The sequence below is a fragment of the Ctenopharyngodon idella genome, chromosome 22 (genome assembly GCF_019924925.1).
Source record: "Ctenopharyngodon idella isolate HZGC_01 chromosome 22, HZGC01, whole genome shotgun sequence".
In the NCBI taxonomy this organism is placed as follows: Eukaryota; Metazoa; Chordata; class Actinopteri; order Cypriniformes; family Xenocyprididae; genus Ctenopharyngodon; species Ctenopharyngodon idella.
Window position 1 is genome coordinate 18,742,069 of NC_067241.1, and position 22,436 is coordinate 18,764,504.

General features: G+C 38.4%; 2 protein-coding genes across 3 annotated transcripts in view; one reads left to right on the top strand and one right to left on the bottom strand.

Annotated features, from left to right (window-relative positions):
- Window positions 1–4,285, top strand: part of kmt2d (lysine (K)-specific methyltransferase 2D) — a 36,010-nt gene extending 31,725 nt beyond the window's left edge. Inside the window, exons 11-15 of the mRNA XM_051881175.1 lie at window positions 494–624; window positions 730–1,015; window positions 1,098–1,171; window positions 1,253–1,361; window positions 1,453–4,285. Coding sequence (XP_051737135.1) covers window positions 494–624; window positions 730–1,015; window positions 1,098–1,171; window positions 1,253–1,361; window positions 1,453–1,545 — 693 coding nt within the window. The 3' untranslated portion in view covers window positions 1,546–4,285. The remainder of the gene's footprint in view (window positions 1–493; window positions 625–729; window positions 1,016–1,097; window positions 1,172–1,252; window positions 1,362–1,452) is intronic.
- Window positions 4,286–4,369: 84 nt separating this feature from the next.
- Window positions 4,370–21,533, bottom strand: acvr1ba (activin A receptor type 1Ba). Of its 2 annotated transcripts, none has more exons than XM_051881178.1 (9): window positions 21,319–21,533; window positions 9,488–9,730; window positions 9,139–9,384; window positions 8,830–9,060; window positions 8,570–8,737; window positions 8,315–8,471; window positions 8,110–8,234; window positions 6,866–6,996; window positions 4,370–6,523 (listed from the first exon to the last, which is right to left on the bottom strand). In XM_051881178.1, exons 1-9 carry the CDS (start codon window positions 21,407–21,409, stop codon window positions 6,398–6,400), a joined length of 1,518 nt encoding a protein of 505 aa, XP_051737138.1. In that variant the 5' UTR covers window positions 21,410–21,533; the 3' UTR covers window positions 4,370–6,397. The 2 variants fall into 2 exon arrangements, with proteins under 2 accessions (XP_051737138.1, XP_051737136.1); XM_051881176.1 differs by having other exon boundaries at window positions 9,476–9,730.
- Between the last annotated feature and the right edge of the window lie 903 nt (window positions 21,534–22,436).

Here is a 22,436-nt window from a genome sequence, read left to right on the forward strand (position 1 = left end):
AAAAATATCTTAATTTGTGTTCCGAAGATGAAGGAAGGTCTTACGGGTGTGGAACGACATGAGGGTGAGTAATTAATGACAGAATTTTCATTTTTGGGTGAACTAACCCTTTAAAAGTGCTGAGTTTCTTGCATCAGCGAAACCTCAACATGTATTTAAAGAAAAACATTGTTTTGTCAGTAATATTTAAAAAAAATAATGAAATGTTACCACATTTTTAGCATTACATTTGTGCTGTCTCTAAAAAAGATCTAATCATTTTCTACATTTACATTTTTCTGCCATTGAAAATATCTAATTTGTCCAATTGCATTTCTTTTTTCCAAATATTTATTCCTTAAGTCATTAAAAAATGGACTGGAATCACTGAGGAACTGGAACCAGGATGTTAATTTCCTGTGATTCCCATCCCTATTAAAAGCATTTTTCATAAATATCTTGATTATAATTAACAATATATAACAAGTTTTCGCTGCTTGCTTATGTCCTGCAGCTTCCTGGTGTGGAAAACTGTCAGAATTATACGTTCCGATATGGCCGCCATCCTCTCATGGAGCTTCCCCTCATGATAAATCCTACAGGCTGTGCACGATCAGAACCCAAAATTCTCACCCACTGCAAACGGTAATGAACAAAAGAAATGGAAGACTTTAGCTTCCTCATGTGTCAAGACTCTTAAGTATGGAAAGTGATTGTAAGGATCTAATGTAATTTTATCCTGCTTCTCAGGCCTCATACTCTGAACAGCACGAGTATGTCCAAAGCCTATCAGAGCACGTTTACAGGGGAAATTAACACACCGTACAGCAAGCAGTTTGTTCATTCCAAATCTTCTCAATACCGTCGACTGAAGACCGAGTGGAAAAACAATGTGTACCTGGCCCGTTCTCGCATTCAAGGACTGGGTCTCTACGCTGCTAAAGACCTTGAAAAACACACCATGGTCATTGAGTACATTGGCACCATCATTCGCAACGAGGTTGCAAATCGCAGAGAGAAGATTTACGAGGAGCAGGTTTGTAGATGTTAAGTTTCCGGCTTATTTTTTTTCTCTAGTTTTCTTTTTTTTTTTTAACCTCTTTGGTTTCTTCAATCAGAACCGCGGGATCTACATGTTTCGAATCAATAACGAGCATGTGATTGATGCCACCTTAACTGGCGGTCCTGCCCGGTAAGATCAAACTTCCTGTGCTATTCCTGCAATCCAAATGTTTTGTTCGCGTCTTAGTTTACGATTTCTTTGTCTCCCTAGATATGTCAATCATTCTTGTGCACCCAACTGTGTTGCGGAAGTTGTGACATTTGACAAAGAGGACAAGATCATCATAATTTCTAGTCGCAGGATCCCGAAGGGTGAAGAGGTAGGTTAGAGAAAGCTTTTTCATTTGGCAGTGCTCTCAGTGGTGTTCCCCAGTGTAATGCTCCGTGTTGTCCTCTCTCAATCTGTTTTAGCTGACGTATGACTATCAGTTTGACTTCGAGGACGATCAGCACAAGATCCCCTGCCATTGTGGAGCCTGGAATTGCAGAAAGTGGATGAACTAACAGGGACAGAGAAAGAGTCCGACCTGTCTTTGGTTCCCTGGTGCCAGAACACTCCTGCGCCAAAGCCTGTTATATTCTTACTATCCAGTTAATAAGCTGCTCTGAAATGAGGAAGAAAAGTTCCCTCTCAGTCACCTGAAAGACAAGACTTTATTCACAACAAGAGCCAAAGCTTTGAAGAGTAAACTTTTGATGCCACAACCTTTTACAGATGAGCTCGAAGGTATTGGACCTGCTTGAATCTTTCGTGTTGATTAAAAAAATTCACCTCTGCCAAAAGCACTTCCACTGTTTCCTCCTACAATAAGCTGACTCTGGCTGCAATCGATCCCTTCGACATCTACCAAAATAACTGAAGCTATAGCATATCAATACTCTTAGACTAGAACTCAGTGAAGATGTTTGATTAAAGCCATGTAAGTACTCAAAAATGAACTAGTACAATTTAGCTTGGACCTATCCTTTCCGCTACCCACCCTTTCTATCACCCCAGACGAACGCTTTCCCATCAGATCATCAATGAAAACCATGGACATTGGCAAGACAATCCTGGAGTGGCTCTGCTTAGAACTGTGATGAGATATAACGTCGAAATACTATTGGCCTGTGGCTCGAAAGGCACCAGATGTTTTATTATATTGAGTTAAAAGGTGGGTTTATTTCACCCAGTCTACCTCATTGAGTTTGTGGGACGTCACTGCTTTGTATTAAACTGTTAAGTGCTACTGTGGAAAGGGGAAGGCAGGAATGTGTCCATGGCAATTGCCTTCTCGGGTAAGCAGGGAAACTTAAGCAGCAGGTTTGCTCCTATCTATATTTTGCTTTCTGGTGATTACAATAGTGAGCCAGTGCAACTCTTTTTGATTTGATTATACAAATGAGATACAGTATATGACTTACAATATAACGATGCATTACATAGAGCAATCAAAACTCAAACGGGTGTCTCGTAGGCCACCTTTTTCTGACTGTAGATATCATGTAGCTGCGTCAGCACGTGCAGATCATGTTTTTAGTGTAGAAACGCTCATCCGGATCCTCTCACATTCTTAACGCTGGAGCAAATAATGAGAAAGGGCCACAGCGCAGATCCACGTTGATGCAATTTGAAAGGTTATAGGGCAAATAAAACTAGTGATGCAAGACTGCCACTGCATTTGATATGTTTTCCCATCTTGAATCCTTACATCCTGCGCCCATTAGATCTCCATTCGGATCTCATCACTCCAACCAGGACCCTTAGGTGTAAGCCTCTTCCCTTCTGTGATAGTGGACTGTTGTAAACTTACTGTAGTGAGTCTTTCTCTGCCTGCTGATGGCCGGTTGTATCTAATCTATGTATCGTGGTTTGATAGTGGTAGCACAGTCTACAGGCTTGACGCAGTGATGGAGGAAGACTTAAAAAGGGCATTTCTATTTTCTTTTATATTAAAGTAATTTAAAACAGTTAAAAAAAAAACAAAAAACAGTTGAATTTCAAAGAAGGGAGTTGAACAAAGTCTCCACATAGCCCATGCTACTTTGTTCCTTTCTCCCCTGACTTATGACCTCACGTTAAGAATAAATGCAAAATGTATAAACTGTACATAATAGGGGCCTAAACTCTTTATCCAGCCCCTTTTTAATCAAATTCAAAATTGTAGAGAAATAAAATTCATGAAAAAAGCAACCACTGGATATCATTTTATCAGAAAACTAAATGTGTATATATCTATAAATATATGTAAAATGGCAAACTAAGTAATATCTTTATGTATATGAACCAGAGTGTTTTTGCATTTAACTTTTTTTTTCGTTTTTCTATCTGCATTTTTTTTTCCTACAAGACCATATACATATTAAAGGTGTGATGTTTCTCTTTTCTTCACCAATGAAATTTGGAAGAGTGGTTGCGGTGAATGAGACAAACATTTAAGATGGGATTCATGCAAAGGTTCATTGAAATAGATTTTTTTTTTTGTTTGTTTGTTTTTGACAGAAACAGCAGTAAAATGGTGCATAGCATTTGTGTATTTATGTAATATTGTTCACGTATATTTCTTTTATTTATGCTACTGCTTGTGAATTACTGAACCCTGTCCTTGAATCAGTGACAGTTTAATTAGTATATACAGTAAATGGAAAATCTTGAAGTTCCCAAGATGATACTGTTTTTGATTCGTGTCCTATTGTTTTTTTCCCCTCCCCTCCCTGTAGAAGTGAATGTTTTATATGACTTATGAAAAGGCTGCATAGCCGTAGAATGGTATGACTTCATTAATCGAAAATATCTCCATTAATTACATGTGAATTGCACTCAGCATTATTTTATTTATACATCCTCCGAACTAGCATTGGTTCTTTTAAGGGTAGTCTGTTATTAAAGACGCTCACTGGATTTTAGCCTGAGTAACTCTTGCCCCCTTTGTTCTTTTGAAATCTCTTAATTTAAGCTCTCTACACGTGTTGTAATTAAATAAATAAATAGATCCTGATTTTGGTTTTCAACCTGATCTACTTTTTAAAAAAAGATGCTGCAACTGTACAGCAGAGCTACTTTTAGGGAAGATGAATAAAATGGTAATTTTTATTGTATGTGGCATGTTTTGTATGGATATAATTTTGAATTGTACATATTTTTTGACGTCAGAGGTTGCATCTCTTTATATACAGCTGTCCCCTTCCCTCCCAGCCCTCCATTTATTTCTTTGTCTCTGCTTTATTTCTTGTAAAGAAAAATAAAATGCATTTTAAGTATAAATTGTCCTTTATAAACTGTTCTTATTTTATAGGGTATTATATAAATATTCTAAAAAGCTATTGGAAAGAGTCAATGAAACAGAAATAAGAAAAAGGATTTATTACTGTATATCGTTTATGTACATTATATTAACTAACCCACAAGTGGATTTTTTTTTTTTTTTTCCAACATGTTTAATATACACATGGAAACTTAGAACTCATATGCAGCTGACCAAAAGCATTGTCTACCTAGTCTGAACTCTTATCAAGACTAAAATGGACAAACATGTCAGGGAAGTTAGACTAAACTGCCTCCACAAAGCGGCAGTAACTACAATCTGAAACGAGTGTCATTCAGAATCATCCAAATGCCTTTCCTCAAGTCTTAAGTACAAGTTAAAGTACATGTTTTACAAACAACTGCAAAATCCAAGTTGTGAGAAAAAAATAAGCACAATATAAATAGTGGAACAAAATAAGCCTTTACATTTCTAAGGACAGAATTCCCAGTGTATAATGTAGAGCACCATGGTATAACAAAAGTCAGTCATAATTATTTAGGCATTCTCGACGTCACAACTCGACTGAATCATGCTACCGTCATTAAACATTTTCCAGCTACGCAGAGCAGATTCATAGAATGACCTTTAAAGTATGAAATGCATAGGTCAATCAGAAATGGACTGTAATGGAGCCTGCAAAAGATGTTACACATCATACAGGACCCTTGTTCACATCTACAAGCATTAATGCCAAAACTAATCTAGCCATTTCTCACACCTACTATTATACATATCCCATAGATTCCAGTTAACCATTCAGAACATCTGTAGGTTTTTGACTGTGGTTCGAGTTAATAAAGGATGGATTAAGGAGTGAAGCTGGTATTCTAGTGCTAGTGATGCAATGTCGCCGTGGTCTTGGCAAACCCCAAATGTAAATATGAAGGAAATATTCAGTAGTATTTTTAAATTAAACTAAATGACAACTCTTCAATGCAAGGCAAAGCAGAGCAATATAAATGTTACAATGCAGGCAAATAGAGAGATGCATTATTTTACTTCAGTACTTTACATGTGTGTTTTCTGAAGTGATACTAACTACTAAATCCCCAATAGGACACTGACTGCAAACAAATAACAACAGTGCAGTTCAACATGCCAACATCCCGGAATAATAGGAATACAACATACTAAACAATCCCATTAAAATAAGTTGAATTTTAAAAAGCATACAAGTGGTAATGACTTTCCTTATGACAAAAATTGCTCATTTTCTCAGAATGCTGTCAGATAACAGAACTAAACATGAGCAATCGTCCTACAATGCATTCAGCTATCACAACACTGATTTTAAGAACCTGAAAACAGTTAAATAAAACAAACACATGCACACACACGCACGCACTCCCTGTGAACATTTAAAAGCATTCGAACCCAAAACCACACTGATGGATTTTAACAAACAGCCTGAAGAAAGATAAATAAGCAGGCTGATTTTTACCGGAGTAAATGATCTGCAGTTCTTCATTTCTTCCACAGGAACAAAGAACTGCAGTGCCACTTCGTCACACAGTCATGGTCTGTCCGCTTTGCTACACTTATTTTTGTACATGAATTGCTAGTCATAACAGGAGACAGTGTTATCCACGTTTTTTCACATTCTCACAACAGCAGTAGAGCACTATATATAATCGTAGATTGATGCTGGAATATGACATATGGTGTATTAGTGAACGAAGATGAACAAAAAATTAAATCTAAAACATTCTTTTAAAATGTCCATTTTGGACAAAAGTGGTGAAATAAAAATGATAAAATCAAAATGCCTGTCACAGTTCAATTGTCATTCCTGCCAAAAAACAAAAACAATTCAACAACAATAGGTCCATGGAGGGAGGTTGTGCTGATATCAGCGATTGGAGGCTCATCCATGATTGGGAACGTTGATGTTGGAGAAATGGAAAAGGGCTGGGATGGACTCACACTCAGTAGTTTCGTCTAAGATGGTGAGGTAGGCCTCGTCACAACTTTAGAAGGTTCAAAACAGGGCTAAAACTGGCAGGCTGCTTTTGGCTTAAGTCTTTATTCGCTTGTGCGTCTCTGCGGGGATCTGCAGCGTCCCACGTGTTTCAGATCTTAATGTCTTCTTGGACGCTGAGTTGCGAGAGAGTCTTCTTAATCCGCAGAGCCGTAAGCCGCGCCGCTCCGTTGGCATACCAACACTCCCGCATGATCTTCCCCATCACTCTCAGCGCCTATGGAGAGAAAACCCAAATAAAAATGAGTTTTCCATCCTCTCTCACAAGTATGCCTGCGAATAACAGCTGAATTTAATTAAAACATGGAACAGACTCAAGATGGCACGCCTAAAGCATATTGCACTTTTAAAATTGGAAAGCATGTTTGTGGTGAATGCTGCGCCATTATTTGAGTATTTCTTTCTTATTATGGTCTACATGTACCCACACTAAAAGTCAAGTATTGACAACTAACTGTGGTTGGATGGTTACTGCCAATGTCAATCAGATGACCTTTTATCTAAGTGGGATTGTCTTGGGCAGAATAAGCTGCAAAAATGACCAGGAGAAGTTTTATACCTCGTAGCTCTGCCACCAGTTGGGCACATTGGGCCGTAGTCTCTGGTCACAAACCACCTTCCTCATCTCTTCTATGGAGGGATCCGAGGGCACCAAATCATAGTAGGGAAGCTGGTAATCTTCATGGATGCCTGAGAAGATAGGTACGGGATTAATGTTGAATGGCTCAATGCATCTATATCTATATTATATTATCATATGTAACAAAATATATCAGAATCCTCAGTCCCAAGGAAAAAAAAAACATTGCGTTTTAACTGCAATATGAGAGAATATTGTGCCTTACACACCCGAATCATTCGTAGATGCACTGGATAGAAGTCTAATATAAACTTGAAAAAATGTAGGCCTATAAATCCCACACATGCTTTAATACAAAATTTTATTAGCAATGTTTCAGTCAATTGAGCTTCCAAATATTTAATCTCTAACTGAGATAAAACATTTTTTACATGTCTAATGTTGCTAATATCAATAACCAAGCTACTGTAGGTCAGTAGGAATTTTTGTTTTTGCTCTCTTACGCTCACCAAGGATGTATTTATTTGATCCAAAATACAGTAATATTGTGAAATATTATTAAAATTTGAAATAAATTTTATATTTGAATGTATTTTAAAATGTAATTTACTCCAGGCTTCAGTGTCACACGATCCTTCAGAAACATGCTGATTTGTGGCTCAAAAACCATTTCTTTTTATTAGCAATGTTTTAAACCGTCATGCTGACTAATATTTTTATACCATGATACTTTCATCTTCGGGATTTATTAATGAATAGAAAGTCCAAGAGAACAGCATTTATTTGAAACGGAAGTCTTTTGTAATATTATAAATGTCCTTTTGATTAATTTAACACTTCATGTATGTTTTTTTATTACCCTTTTTTATTATTTTTATTTTAATTAATTTCTTTTTTTTCCTTCCTTTTCTTTTCTTGTTGTGGCTGGGGGTGAAGTGGGAACAGTATTTTTTCACTATTCTCCTGTATCTTTACCCTGTTAATATTGTAAAAGTTAAAAAAGAAAAAAAAAATCTAACTGACCCCAAACTTTTCTCTACACTCTTTTTCAGTCACAAATTGAATAATTTAAAAATATGTCATTGAAAAACCCATAATGACAGATCACTGAAGTGAGACACGACCCCCAGAGCTCTATGGCACCTACAGCCTGTGAAAGCACCGATATTAATTACATCTGTTAAGACTGTGGGTGGAAGATTACTCCGGTTCTTTTTCCTCACCTCCAGCATTACACCGTCGTGCAATCTCCCAGTATACCAGTCCCAAAGCGTAGATATCAGCACACTTAAAAGAATCAAAATGCTTCATGTTGATCGTTTCATCTAGTACTTCTGGGGCCATATATCTAAAAGGCAAAATAAATTAACATTAAGTAATGCAGTCTTCATAGTTACATCAACAGAATGTGCCTGGAGGTAGAGGTACCTCTTAGTGCCAACCCTCTGATTGGGGGCGATGTCTATAGTATCAGTGATGGACTCGTGCCGTACAGCGAGCCCCAGATCTGCTATGGCACAAGTACCGTTCTTTTTCACCAGGATGTTTTTAGATTTCAGGTCACGATGTGCAATGCCTGGTTTCCCTGTGGGAGGAGACCATCATGGTTTAGTTCGGTTTTGTGAGTACAGGATTTGAGAGATATTACAGTTCATATAAGCAAATGTATTTATTCATAATTACCTTGCGTTCCCAGGATCTCCATGTGCAGATGTGCCAGGCCGCTGGCTGCTGAAAGTGATAACTTAATCATCCCCTCGATTGTGACGGAGTAGTGGTTGAGATAGTCAAATAATGAGCCATGTTCATGGTAGTCTGACACCAGCCACAGCTGTGTCCATGTGCCATTGTCTAAGAAACACAGACAATATATATACACATTATATATAGCCACAAAAATATTAGACAGACCGACAGACAGATAGATATACAGATCTTCTTACCTTTATTATCAGCAGCAATGAATCCCAAGATGTTCTCATGACGGAGCATGATGGTCTGGTAAATCTCAGCCTCACGGAACCAGGAGCGCTCCTCTCTGGATGAGAAGATCTTCACAGCCACATCCCCTCCTCTCCATCTCCCCCTCCATACTTCCCCAAAGCGACCTTTACCTATGATCTCCTGCAATACAATTGTCCTGGCCACTGTCCTCTGAACAAACAAGGGCAGACCTGCAATGAGAACACACATTAGCACTCCAGTAAAACACTTGTCAAGATATGCCGGAGAAGAATAAAGATACAGCTTACCAGATCCTGAACCAGAGGTGGACAGATCAAAGATGAGATCCTGTAAGGTCTTGTCTTTGGCCAAGTACAGATGATCACAGGACGGATCCTCAACTTCGAGTCGCTGCCGGTGGTTATAGTTCCGTTGGTGGTACTGGAAAACGAGCAATCCCACGATAAGCAACAAGCAAAAGAGGAAGACCGGGCCTGCTATCACTGCCACCAGCTCTACTGGACCCCAACTGCCCTCTTTACCTACAGGAATCCCTGAAAGAGACGAGGAAAATGCACATTACAGGTTGGACCTACAGGGATGAACTGATATTAAAATGAACTTCTGAATGGTAGCATATTTAACCTGTACTCCTACCGCTGGGAATCTGGAGGTTGATGCTGTTGCAGAAGTCTGTGTAGCAGCAGTGCGTGTTGAGCAGGCCTTCGGCACTCAGGCAGTAGATGGGCTGTCCAGGTGGAACCAGGTTGACACTGGGGATGCAGATCCGTACTTGCTGCTCCTCCTGACCATTGATGTAGTATGTAGAGGTCATGCAGGCCCCATCAGTCTCGCACACATAACCGGTGTTCTCACAAGCCGTGCAATTACACTTAAGAGCTAGAGAGCAAGAAAGAGATCACAGATTAAAATACGACTGCAATATGTGTTCATTGCAATGCCAGATGTAGAATGTTGAATACATTCTCATGTAATGAGATTTCTTTCTTCAGTGGATGCTTTAAGTGAACTGTGCTTACTCAAAATATCCTCCAGAGGGCAAGCAAAACCAATTTAAGGAAAGGGAAACACTGAGTAAGCCAAGTCTTGCAGAAGCACTGCATGCAGAGTTCAGTTCGCAACTAAACTGCATAACATGAAACTGAATCCGTCACTGCAGATGAACCCAAACAGACTGTGTACAGCAGAAGCTGGCATGGGATGGCCTGATTCGGACCCCCACTGCAGCACCTTTATATCTCCACAGACTCTATCGCTGTATTGCACAGTCACAGAACTTAGTTTACAACAAATAATGAGCAAGATGATTAGATTTGACATGTAGGAGTTAGTTTAGGATCAACAGTGTATTCCAATCCAACTAAATATTGATTTTTAATACACTAAAAGCTATATTATATACATATAATGTATTATAATATAATACATTTTTCTAGGGTGTTCTGTGTGGTTGCCAACTAGACCAAAATCAAGTCTCTAGATATGGCTCAGGTGCTTCCTTCAATGTAAGTCTACAGCAGTGGTTCTCAAGGGGCACAGTAAGTCTTTAAAATGTACAACATTAAGCTGACATCTCATTTTGGAGTTTATTTATAAGCACATATCAGCTTAGACGAGAGGGCCTTCGAATATTGTCTTGGACAAATAGGTTGAGAACCACTGGGGCCGTATTCACAAAACATCTTAAGGCTAAAAGTAGCTCCTAACTTGCTGATTTAGGAGAAACTCTTAAAAATAATGGGCGTGTCAGTCCTAATTTTAGGACTCCTAAATTTTTGCTCTAAGAGTATTTCACAGAGCATTTTAGCGCTAAAACTAGCTCCTAAATCTGTGAAACATCAGGAGTAGTCCTAAATCACTAAGACCAAATCACAAACAATCCTAATGGCCGTTGCTGCCAATCTGCCCAAAGACACTGAACACAACTCAGCCAATAGCCATAGAGCCTTGGTTGCTGAGCCATTTCTTTATTAATGCAATACATATTTTGATTTATAGACTGATTTATAGCCCAAACCCAGAGTTCTCCCCACATCCCGGGGTGGCAGAGGGATGCAGAAACTGTGTATATACCTCCTCTCGAGCGTTTGAATGTGCTCCTCTCAAACTTTGTTTATAAAACATCATTTGTGGTTTGAATTCTTCAATCTCTCGAGATGCAGAGCTGAACATATACTAGTTTAATTAGTGACACTTACATTTGCCTACATTTTAAAACTTTTATTTGAATATGGCAACATGAGACCTCATTCTACAATATTTCTATGAATAAATTGATGACGGAGACTCCTCCCCCATCAGCCAATCACTGTGGGCATAGTTAATAAGCTTGTTGACATCTTCCACAGCAATGAGGTCAACCCCACCCTTTCTAGCTTAAGACTTCTCTCTATTCCTTAGTAAAAGTTTGTCTCAGCAGCTTTGTGAATTGGTTTTAGAAGAAAACTCTTAACTAAGAACTTTTACTGCCATTTAGGAGAACTCCTAGTCTTAATATACAATTTTATCATCGGATTGCTTAGAAAAATATAAATAAACATCTTTCATATACTCGGTGCACTAAAATATCTAAAAATCAAACATGTTTATCATCTATTGACAAGGCTGTTTGATAGATTTTGGTATTGACACTTTTGTTCACCAACCAGCTCAACATGTTGATGCTGGACGGATCAAAATATCATCCATTTTATTGTTATGTCACTAACTAGAGACCACCAGGTATGTTTACATCCGATAATTTTCATCAATCGTAATGAATCCAGTCCGATTCCAGATTCTTACACATCACATCACACCCCTTATAAAAAGTACTATGGTACAGTGATAGTAACAGATGGTAAGACCATTGAAGAACTTTGGAGTACCAAATAAATATAATAATATTTAAGTATAATGATCTATAATACTAATGTACAAAATTTAATAAAGACTACTAGGGTACTATAAAAGGTACCTTTTTGTTTTCATATTATCTACAACATGATCTTAAAAACCTGCAGGCAAAAAGACATCATTAATCTTCAGGGGCATTTAAATAGTCACCCTGATGGAGGACTGTCTCTCCTTTTGCAACTATTTTAGATCTGTCGTCACTTTCATGTATTTTTGTGTCTCTTCAGCAAGTCAGACAAACTCAGACAGGATATAATGACTGCTGGTACACAGACTGCCGAGGGTGACCGAGGTCATGACACGAGGGGTGGCATTCACACTTCACCGGCGCCCTTGATTTTATCCGAGCCGCACACAATGGCAGGCCACTTAAGACAAATTGCAGTGGTTTTAAAATAACAGGACTTCAGACGCTTGCCAGCTGATCACAACAGGGCCCACCGAGGGACAAACAGCTTTTTAATGGCCAGGCTTTTCTGGGCGTCCCTGTCAAGAATGTTCTATTCTAATCCTCTCATTTCAATGCTTTACTTTTGCCTTTCTCACATGTTCATGTTTTTAACTTGTTCTCCTACTGTCACTCATCTAGCTCCAGAAACACTTAATTAATCTGACTCACTACACTTCCTCCCACAGTTTTTCGCACACAGGTTTTATTGCACAACTCATGACATGCAAGTGGCTGAACCACACCCTTCTGAACAAGTGTCAACTTTGCTTTTTCAGCGTGTGTATGTGTGTGGGGGTGTGTGTATGTGTCAAGTGTCATAGAGCAAGAGAGGGAGTGTGAGAGCATGTTTGTGTACTCTATATAAATCTTGTAAAGGCTGTGATCTAACAGACACTGAAGCGTACTGCCAGTAACCGTTAGTGGAGCGGATCCAAGTCAACTGAAGTTCACATGCACAAGGAATTTCCTGCAGATTACACGGAGGTAACCAGGCCCTGATAACAAGAGAAAAACAACCCGGTGCCATAATAACCCTCTAATGGAGCACACACGATATCATTAAATCACGGGGCAGCAAATAGAATGACCGTAATTGCCTCATAGCGTCTTGCTAAAGGGTTCTGAGAAAACGCTGTGTTGTTATCACTTTAATAACAATCAGGATAACTATACTCAAGGCTGAAGTGTGTCATTTTTATGTTAAAAGCTTAACAGAATATTCCAGGTTATGCGCAATCAACAGCACTAGAGGCGTAATGTTGATTAGCACAAACTTTTACTTCTACTTGTCCCTCCTTTTGTTTAAAAAAAAAAAAAAGTTCAAGTTTGGGTTAAAGTGAGGCATTTTACAATGGAAGTGAAATGGGTCAATTTGTAAATGGTGAAATAATGTTTGAAAAGAAAGCCACAGGGAGTAAACGATATGTGCATTAATAAAACCTTAACCTTTTCTGCGTAATATTCCAATTTTCCAATTTCGTGGCCACAGCTACAGAGCGCCTTAAACCCTAAACACAAGTTTTAACAGAAGACTTAATGTAAGTGCTTTTAAATAATTAAAAGCTTTTCTTTTCTGCTTTGAAATTCTCTTAAAAACAGCCCCATTCATTTCAATTGTAAGAGCCTCACCGTAATGTCAATTTTGGATGAGTCAAAATCATTTTTTGTGGTAATTATTAACATTATGCCATAAATCTAATATGCAGAGACAACTATAAATAACCATTTGTAGGAAAATGATATTTTCTCTCCATGCTGTAAAGGGTCATGACACACATATCAACATGCCAATAACTGTCAACAACATACTACATTAAATCCTCCAGTGAAATGACAGAATTATGTGATGTATGCCGGACATCTCCAATTATTTAGTCCGCTTTAAAGGTGCAGTATGTAAGATTTCTGTCCGCTAGAGGTCGCTAGAGGCCTATTCAAAACAAAGGCGTAACTTGATGACGCCAAGTTTGAGCGCGGAATCTTGGGACATGTGGTCTTCACCTCACAGCCGGTGGAAAAGAATTGGGATAGGACTCGGGAAGAAGTCATGTTCATGGATGCGATTATTAACGTTACTCTAGTCTGAAGCAGAGCAGGACCGAGTGTTGTGGGAGCTGAACGAGGCCGCTGGAGCGATTGCGCAACACACGCCTCACGAGCAGCGGGACTTTTATTATGCCGCAGTCGCCGGCGCTGCTTCCGCTTTTCCGGTCATGAGTATGAGGTAACACAGCTCTGTTTATCATATTAGATACATTTGAGCGTGTTGAAAATGATGTTATAACGTTACTCTGTGCGTTCGCTCGGCGGCTGCTATGAGACACTGTTACACACTGCAGTAAGATAGATCGATTTTAGATTATCATATTAAATGCTGGATGGCTTGTGTTGATAAATGGCACGCAATTCATTTTAAATCGTATTGTATGATGGAGAAAATGCTGTATTACTGTTAATAAAAATAAAGCTGCATCTGATTATGCTATGTTAGCTACTTCACAAAATAGTGTTTTTCTCTGAGGCATGGTAAAGCATTCGCAAAAAAATCAAGAAAATTGGATTTAAACAATAAGACTAAACATGTTGAGCTATATAACAATAATTAGTTTTCTGTCTATAAATATCTCAAAACAGTTGTTCCCTTGTCTATTAAAACATGTAAATATTAAAGCGTCTTTGATGTTTCCATGGTTTCTACAAAATAAACCAGAAACCGAGGGTAACGCGGGTATGACGCAATTGACAGGCGACTCCTCACACGTCCCGGAGCCTTGGTTAAAATTGCAATTTTCTCACGATTTACAAATAGTTGCAAACATTTGGGATATTGTAAGTACTCAAGTGAACAAAATATATAACACTGGCCTAGTGGTTTTTGGATATTTTACTGCAAAATTCTTACATATTGCACCTTTAACCCAACCCCTCAAAAAATTGTTTGAAAAATCAATCAAATCAAGTCAAGTCACCTTTATTTATATAGCGCTTTTTACAATGCAGATTGTTTCAAAGCAGCTTTACAGTGTTAACAGAAAACATAATTTTGGCTCTATAGCAGCTCTAGAAGAAAACAGTGTCATTGTCCAGCTTCAGTATTGATTCAGTTCCATTGTAAAAATCATTAGGTATTAATTTCAGTTCATTTATCTATACAGCAGCTCTGGAGAAGACAGCGATATCATCGTCGAGCTAAGTCATACATATACAATGGTGTCAATGCAGGCAGATCAGTAATATAGAGGAATATTAAGTGTCCCTGACTAAGCAAGCCAGAGGCGATAGTGGCAAGGAACCCAAACTCCAACAGGACAGAATGGAGAAAAAAAAAACCTTGGGTGAACCCAATAAAAAAAAAAAAAAAAAAAAAAACCTATGTATTTAGCCATTTTTTTTATTTTTTTATTTTTATTTTTTACACTATTTGGATGTACACCACAATACAGAAGAAAAGATCTGTCGCCATTTCCATTTCATCACAAATTTAACCATAAGGAAATTTCTTAGTACCTTGGAAACAGCCCAATTTTCATCAAATTTTGAAATCTGACAACTATGGATGCCTTTTTCCACATCAGAGTAAAAAATAAGACAAAGTCACATTGTGAGATATAAAGTCATAATCATGAGAAATAAACCTTTTTTAACTGTATTGTTAAATCTCACAATTGTGTCTAACTTACTAAACTAAACCTTCTGCAACATCATTCCCAAACACTAAATCACTTGCACTACAGAAACCCGACACTTTCCACTCAAATTCCTGCAAAACTTCAGAGAGATCCATCAAAGTTTATGTAAAGCCAGTCAACAGAACAGTGTGAGTGGCTCCAAACCTGCAGCGAAGGAGCGCGAGCGGTTCAAGCCAAGCGAGGTCTTGTATATGCATAATTGGTGGCCTTACACTGGCTCTTTGTGTGGAGATTAAGGGGACATGAGGAGGGATTGGGCGGGCTGTGTCTGGACAAAGGATGGGAGCGGGCTATGCGGTGGAGGATGGGGCAGTTACTGTTAGAGTGGCTGGGGGGTAGGGGACTCCCCTGACATGCTTTTAAGAGCTGTCGTTGAAACAGATACGCCAGGACAGAACACACAGAGGTAACAGAGGGCGACTTACAGAACCCCCAGCTGCGATGGGATTTCGGCCGAGAGACTAGCTACAACAGACCTTAAAACCCTAGTCTAGACTTGGCTTAACCCAACAGAAATGGGGGAATTCAGTAAAGGACAACATCAAAACCTCACTGCCAGTGTGAAGTTCCTATCATTCCATTCTTGTTTAGACAGGAAATGAAAACCACTGCGGGAAGACGTGAATGAAATTGTTGCCATTAACAGTGTGCTTGGTTGATCAGAGCCGGGCTCATGGAAAGTCTTTAGTCAATGGTGAAACCACAAACAACTTCACATTACTGGTACTGTGACTAAATCCTTCACTATGGAACAAAAATTTCACAACCTCTCCTTCAAGAGTAACAACTTTCTAGGTTGGGGTCAAAGCAAGGATTAAGAGCTCACAGGGTTTGTGGTTTAAACACTCAGACGCAAATATTGCCCCCCACGACACAAGCAGTCCTCTCGTATCTATTACAAATGGACGACCAGAGCGGTGCTTGTCTCTCGTTGGAGGCATTATCTCTTGCTTCACCTCCTCTGGATAATGAAAGCCCATCATCCTCCTCTTCTAGCAGGATGCCAGGGGCTACTGAGAGCGGGCAGACTGAGAGAGTGCAGTTACCCAAGATGCATAGAGCTGAAATGAGATCCATTGAGCACCCAGACAGGGAGCTGATTAAGACATGCCGACGCCACCAGACAGAGCGCGCACACACTCACGCAGACATGCACTCAAACACACAGCGAACTACACTCACAAAATCAATGCAGTGAAAGGAAGGGGAGCTTCTTTAGAACCCTCATGGTCAAATTACTCATCTGGTCCAAAGGAACAAATTTCTCTGTCCCCCCCTGAAAACATTCAGAGATTTTTCTCATTCAAAGGCCAGCAGCCTCAAACCATTTCATGCGACGAAATAATACAGTTCTTCTGACAAATATAATAAGGAGTGCATTAGTTTTAAATAAACACATTAGACTAAAATGTTTCTGAAAGAAGTCTTAATGCTCACCAAGGCTGCATTTATTTCATCAGAAATACAGTATTATTACCAGTACAATTTAAAGTAACGGTTTTCTATTAAAATATATTTTAAAATGTAATTTATTCCTGTGATCAAAGCTGAATTTTCAGCATCATTACTCCAGTCTTCAGTGTCACATGATCCTTCAGACATCATTCTAATATGATGATTTGATACTCAGTTATTATCAATGTTGAAAACAGTTGTGCTGCTTAATATTTTTTGTGGAAACCGTGACACTTAAGGACACAAAATAAGGTTTTTAAAACCTTATTTTGAAGTTTTATTAAGTGTTAACAATGAGATTATGTGGTTTTTATTAACAATTAACACTGCTTTTGTCATTTTTTTTACAAGATGGACAAAATTTGTCACCAAAAAAGTAATTCGGTTTAACCAAAATTTCGGTTTTACCGAATGACACTTTTGGTTATACCGAATGATGATATTTTCAAACAATGCTAACAGGCTGATATCTAGCTAGCTAGCAAAAGTACAGTCAAACATTTTATATTTAGTACAAGTTTTCAAAATATTACAACATTTTCCATGTTTTACAGCGGTTGTACTGAATGACCTGATGTTTCAGGAGCAAATAAAAACATGAATTTTTCAAATAGTTAAAAGAGAGTTAGTTACTTTGCTTCACGACCATGTGGTCCTTTACAGGTGTCTGAATGAGGTCACATCCTGTCACATGATATTGATCGCATGACTTGATCCAAAACGGTTCCTTTATATCGGTTACTCCGAATGACATCAATAAAAAAAAATTTCCGGACATTTTTTCTCATAACAAATCAACGACTTCTACACATAATTTTAATACCATTTTGCACTATGTTGATATATGATGTCATAAAATCATGCCAGAATGAAAAATAAAAATACATTTATTACAAAACAAAATGACCCGTCACGTCATTGACCCATTTATTTGAAATGGAAATCTTTTGTAACATTATAAATGTCTTTTCTGACACTTTTGATTAATTTAATGCATCTTTGATTAATAAAGTAATAACTTGCATAGTTTGGAAAGTCGATGCCATACAATTACAGTTCATCGTTGGTCTATTCTTTACACAAAACTATTGTAAGGCTTTTTAAAAAAGCACATAAAATATAGTGCACAAATAATAGTAAAATATGGTGCTTTTACTTTTTTTTTTTTTTTTTTTTTTTTTGGAACTTGACAGACATGTTCAGAAACCGTTGAGCAACGTAATTCTTTAAAAATGTCTACTATTCTGTCTGATGGAAAAAAAAAAAAAATTCTTTACAGGTTTGGAATGACATGAGGGTGAGTAAACACTGATAAAATTACCCCTTTAAGCTTATAATAATGACCCTTATTTTAAGAAAACGAAAGATGCAAGATAATATTTATAGTACAAAGTGGAAAAAAGTCAATTAAATGTACTATTTCTAAACAAGCACTATAATGTAGGTCACACAAAGGTCTGTCTCTCTATGTAATCGGCACTGCCCGCCGGCCATTCGGGTCATTAGCAAGGTCATTAATGAAGCGAAGACCAGCTTCAGTCGGCTGTGACCGTGGACTCAACCCCATCAGCCGGCCTCCCCAGACACACACTCGCACGCACACACTCTCCACATGAACCCACATATCTTTCTTTGCTACACTTTCCGTACTCTGATCTTATATACAAGCACACACATGCAAAATATGGCTTAATGTTCTCCCTTTCATTTCCATAACAGCACTCTCACAGCACCTGGAGGCCTCCTGTGATACGGGCTTCAAACGTCTGCTCCTTCCGGCCTGCACAACACAAGTACAGGGGCTCTGCGGTTCGAGACACCTCTATTGTATTTTTATGCATTAACAAACACCTAAGATTGCGAAAGTACTTTTTTCCACTTTGACACTTTGTTATGAAGAGTGGAACACATTAATGGTCATTTCTTGTAAGTAAGTGAGTCACTCAAAAAAACGCAAGTTTGAAGTCGAGTTAATGTGCCATTCCTGAAGCATTTTTCACCACAGAAATGGTTAAATAATTAAGTTTGGTCTGTATGTGAGGGGAAAGGAAAAACGTAGGAGAGAATGAAAGATGATGAAAGCGACGCACACCCTGCCTCACGGCTGTCTGCCTTAGCTCACAGTGCACATATCACATTGCTGTTGTTTTCTCACACAGGCCTGCGAGAAGCGTCACACGGACATCTAGAAGCTCGAAGACTCACAACAAGCCAGTTTATCAAAAACAAACAAAAAAACAGCATGCTTTCTGAGAAACTAGGCAGTCGTACTACAAGTCCAGAGCCTGAAGACACCGAATCGCCTTAGATTCCCTGGTTTCCGCAGCACTTCTGCGGAATAATTACCATAACATGGTTGGAGTCGCCAATCTGTTTCATTTCCACTAGTCTGTGTCCAACTACCGGCAGCTGTGCAAACCCATCACTGGCAGCCCGAAGGCGCCTCTCGCACTACAATCCGCTCACTGTAGACTCTGACATTGAGGCGACCCTGTCAGACGTACTACAGGTGGGATCTGTCTGTTTAGCATTTCCTATCAAGTCGTATTAAAGCATTTGGCAGTATTTTGTGCAACACGACCGTGTGCGAACAGTGGAAGCGATGCTTCTTGGAAAAAGATGAGTCACCAATTAGAGATCACAGATTGCTTAACTTTTTCAAATCGTTGATGAAAATGGCCCCTGCTGTGATACATTTCATTACACAGTCTTCCTTGAGATGTCTGGAGCACAGCAAGTCGCAACAAGAAAAAATGTGCACATTTTAAAGACAAAAAAAAAAGAGGCCTACGCACTATAAAATGCATTAGTATTCTAGTTATGATCAACATACAAAAAGGTGGCTAAGTATTCATACTATTTTGTCGGCTTCTCAATATCATATGAACAACATCACACTGATTCACACAGTTTTGTCCTTCCAGAAAATCTCACCAGTGTTTCCAAGCACAAACTGTTATCGTGCTGTGCCATGCAACCACAGACATGTTTATTTGTGCTGTGGATGTAACCACCATCAGTTTGGCCATACAAAAGAAAGGCAGACTCCCTTGACAGGCCACTGAATAGGGCTCATTGCCCGCATTTCCATTACAAAGGACCAGACTCCAAAATCTGACTTCAGTCTGAACTTGCTGAATGACTAGCTTCCCATCGTACTCTACGACAGAAGTGTACTTGCCAGGGGTTATAAAACACAACTTCAGTTTTCTAGAACTATTAATTTGTGGATACATTAAGAAATAGAGCAAATTGGCAATACTTTAGGCCTTATGGCTTGGCGATTGTGATGGGGTCAATGAGGACTGCATCACCAGCTGAAATACACAATTAAGAAACGCCACCAATCTGTTTTGTAAACAGGGTATACCACAGTAAACGATGTACTGACAACAACATTTATGATATAATCTAGCACATAACTACAAACAAGGCCAGTCGTTTTTAAATGGAATTCATGTCAAGCTACATGTCACAACTAGTGATGATTCATTTCTGTGAATCGGTTCTCTAAACTGAAAAGTTTTCTTTTTTAATTGAAACTGTATAAAATTAAAGCCCATCATCTAAACATTTTTTTATTATTAAGTGCTTTAAAGTAAAAAAAATATTTATATTTTAGGCTGAATCACTTCTCCTGAACATTTTTCTCAACCTAATAGTTCACAAACAGAATCACTATAAATTTATGTCATTATGTATTTCTGGTGATTTGGACATGTACGTAAGAGACAGTTCTCGGTTCAACGAGTCAGAAATTTCACGAACAATTCGTTCACACCGGTACTGTGAAAATGAACCGGTTCAACCGATTAATTAAAAAAAAAAAAAGATCCGAATCAAAAGCGCGATTCATTTACGAATAGAAGTAACATTTTGCAACATCTGACGTCAGTTCTTTGAAGTCCTGTGAAATACTGGCCATATGTGTCACTTAACCTCACCGAAATTCGCATTTGTGCTTTAATATTTTATAGTTGCTAAACGTAAGATAAGCTTAAATATTGAATTTGTAAAGGGCAGCAGGCCTGTATCTAAACAGAGAAGTGTGTGTGTGTATGTATGTGTGTGTGAGAGATTTATATATATATATATATATATATATATATATATATATATATATATATATATATATATATACACACACACACACACACACACATACATACGAGTTATATTAACTATTAACAAGGGACACCAAACATACTAGCGTTGTTATATCTTACACGAATCTCTAAAATGATAAATACAATTACAAATCACGCGCATTAGCAAATATAAAACTAGTTCTATATGAATAAGAAATGATTTAGTCCACAGATGACTGGCTTACAAACCCCAGACACAGCGCCATGATGAGAGCCAGGCTGCCCCGTCCAGCACAGCACAGCCTGACCACACTCTCTCTCCACACACCAGCAGCCTATCAAATAAATAAATACACACAGAGAGGTGACACACACAAACACCCGACTTACCATCGCCGACCGCTATTAATCCACACAGGGCGAGCAGCGCTACAGCAGTTCGTCGTGGAAGCATGACTGCAAGATTCCCATCTCTTAGCATTAATGCATTCGTTTTGCGTGATATTGACAAGCGAGCGAGACTTCCAACACAACCACAAACCAACCAACCATACACCGCCTGCCAGGCTCGGCTAGACAATAGTGGGTTAAAGGGGTGTGCCTAGTTTTAAAGGGGAGGGCTCCACGCCTGGACTCCTTTGTTGTGGTGAAATGTCTCTTTACAAGGACTCATTTGTGAATTGGCCTGATGGTCTTGTCTGTAGTTAAGGTCTCATTAGGATTGTTTTTTATTTATTCCATGTCGTATTTTATGTTCCAGACATTTAGCTGGTGGCTTTGAAATTTAGGCAAATATTGATTCTTGAATGGGATAAAACGGGTTATAAAACAGGAATACGGTTTATGTATCAAGGAATTATTTTGGACTAATCTGGTCAGAATGTATTCACCTATTCACACCTTCTCACAAAAAGTGTGTTTTTCCTGGCCTCTCACTCAAAATGTGGGTCAACCCTCCCAGATACAAAAACAATGTTATAATTTTTAATTCTTGAATTTAAGCTGATTTCCAGTTTCATCTATTCAGTTGTAACCTTGTAATATTGTACATCTGACAGAAAATCTGATGTTGTTCATAAAATAACCATATTTGTGATCAGTTTGTGAACAATGCAGGAACCATTTTTAATACTTAAAGGGTTAGTTCACCCAAAAATTTTGTGATTAATTACTCACCCTTTTGTCATTCCACACCCGTAAGACCTTCGTTCATCTTTGGAACACAAATTAGGATAAAATCCGATGGCTCAGTGAGGCCTGCATTCACAGCAAGATAATTAACACTTTCAGATGCCCAGAAAGCTACTAAAAACATATTTAAAACAGTTCATGTGACTACAGTGGTTCAACCTTGTGACCAGAATGCTTTTTGTATGCAAAAACAAAACAAAAATAATGACTTTATTCAACAATATACGATGGGCGATTTCAAAACACTGCTTCATGAAGCTTCGAAGCTTTACAAATCTTTTGTTTTGAATCAGTGGTTCGGAGCGCCCCCCAGTGGT

Bases quoted from the DNA above. Each gene is read 5' to 3' on its own strand.
- acvr1ba (XM_051881176.1), bottom strand. From the start codon at position 21,409: ATGCTAAGAGATGGGAATCTTGCAGTCATGCTTCCACGACGAACTGCT. The intron at 8,738-8,829 runs GTAAGAAGATCT...TGTGTTTCTTAG, and splicing joins CATTGCTGCTGATAATAAAG to ACAATGGCACATGGACACAG. The intron at 8,235-8,314 runs GTACCTCTACCT...TTTGCCTTTTAG, and splicing joins CAGAGGGTTGGCACTAAGAG to ATATATGGCCCCAGAAGTAC.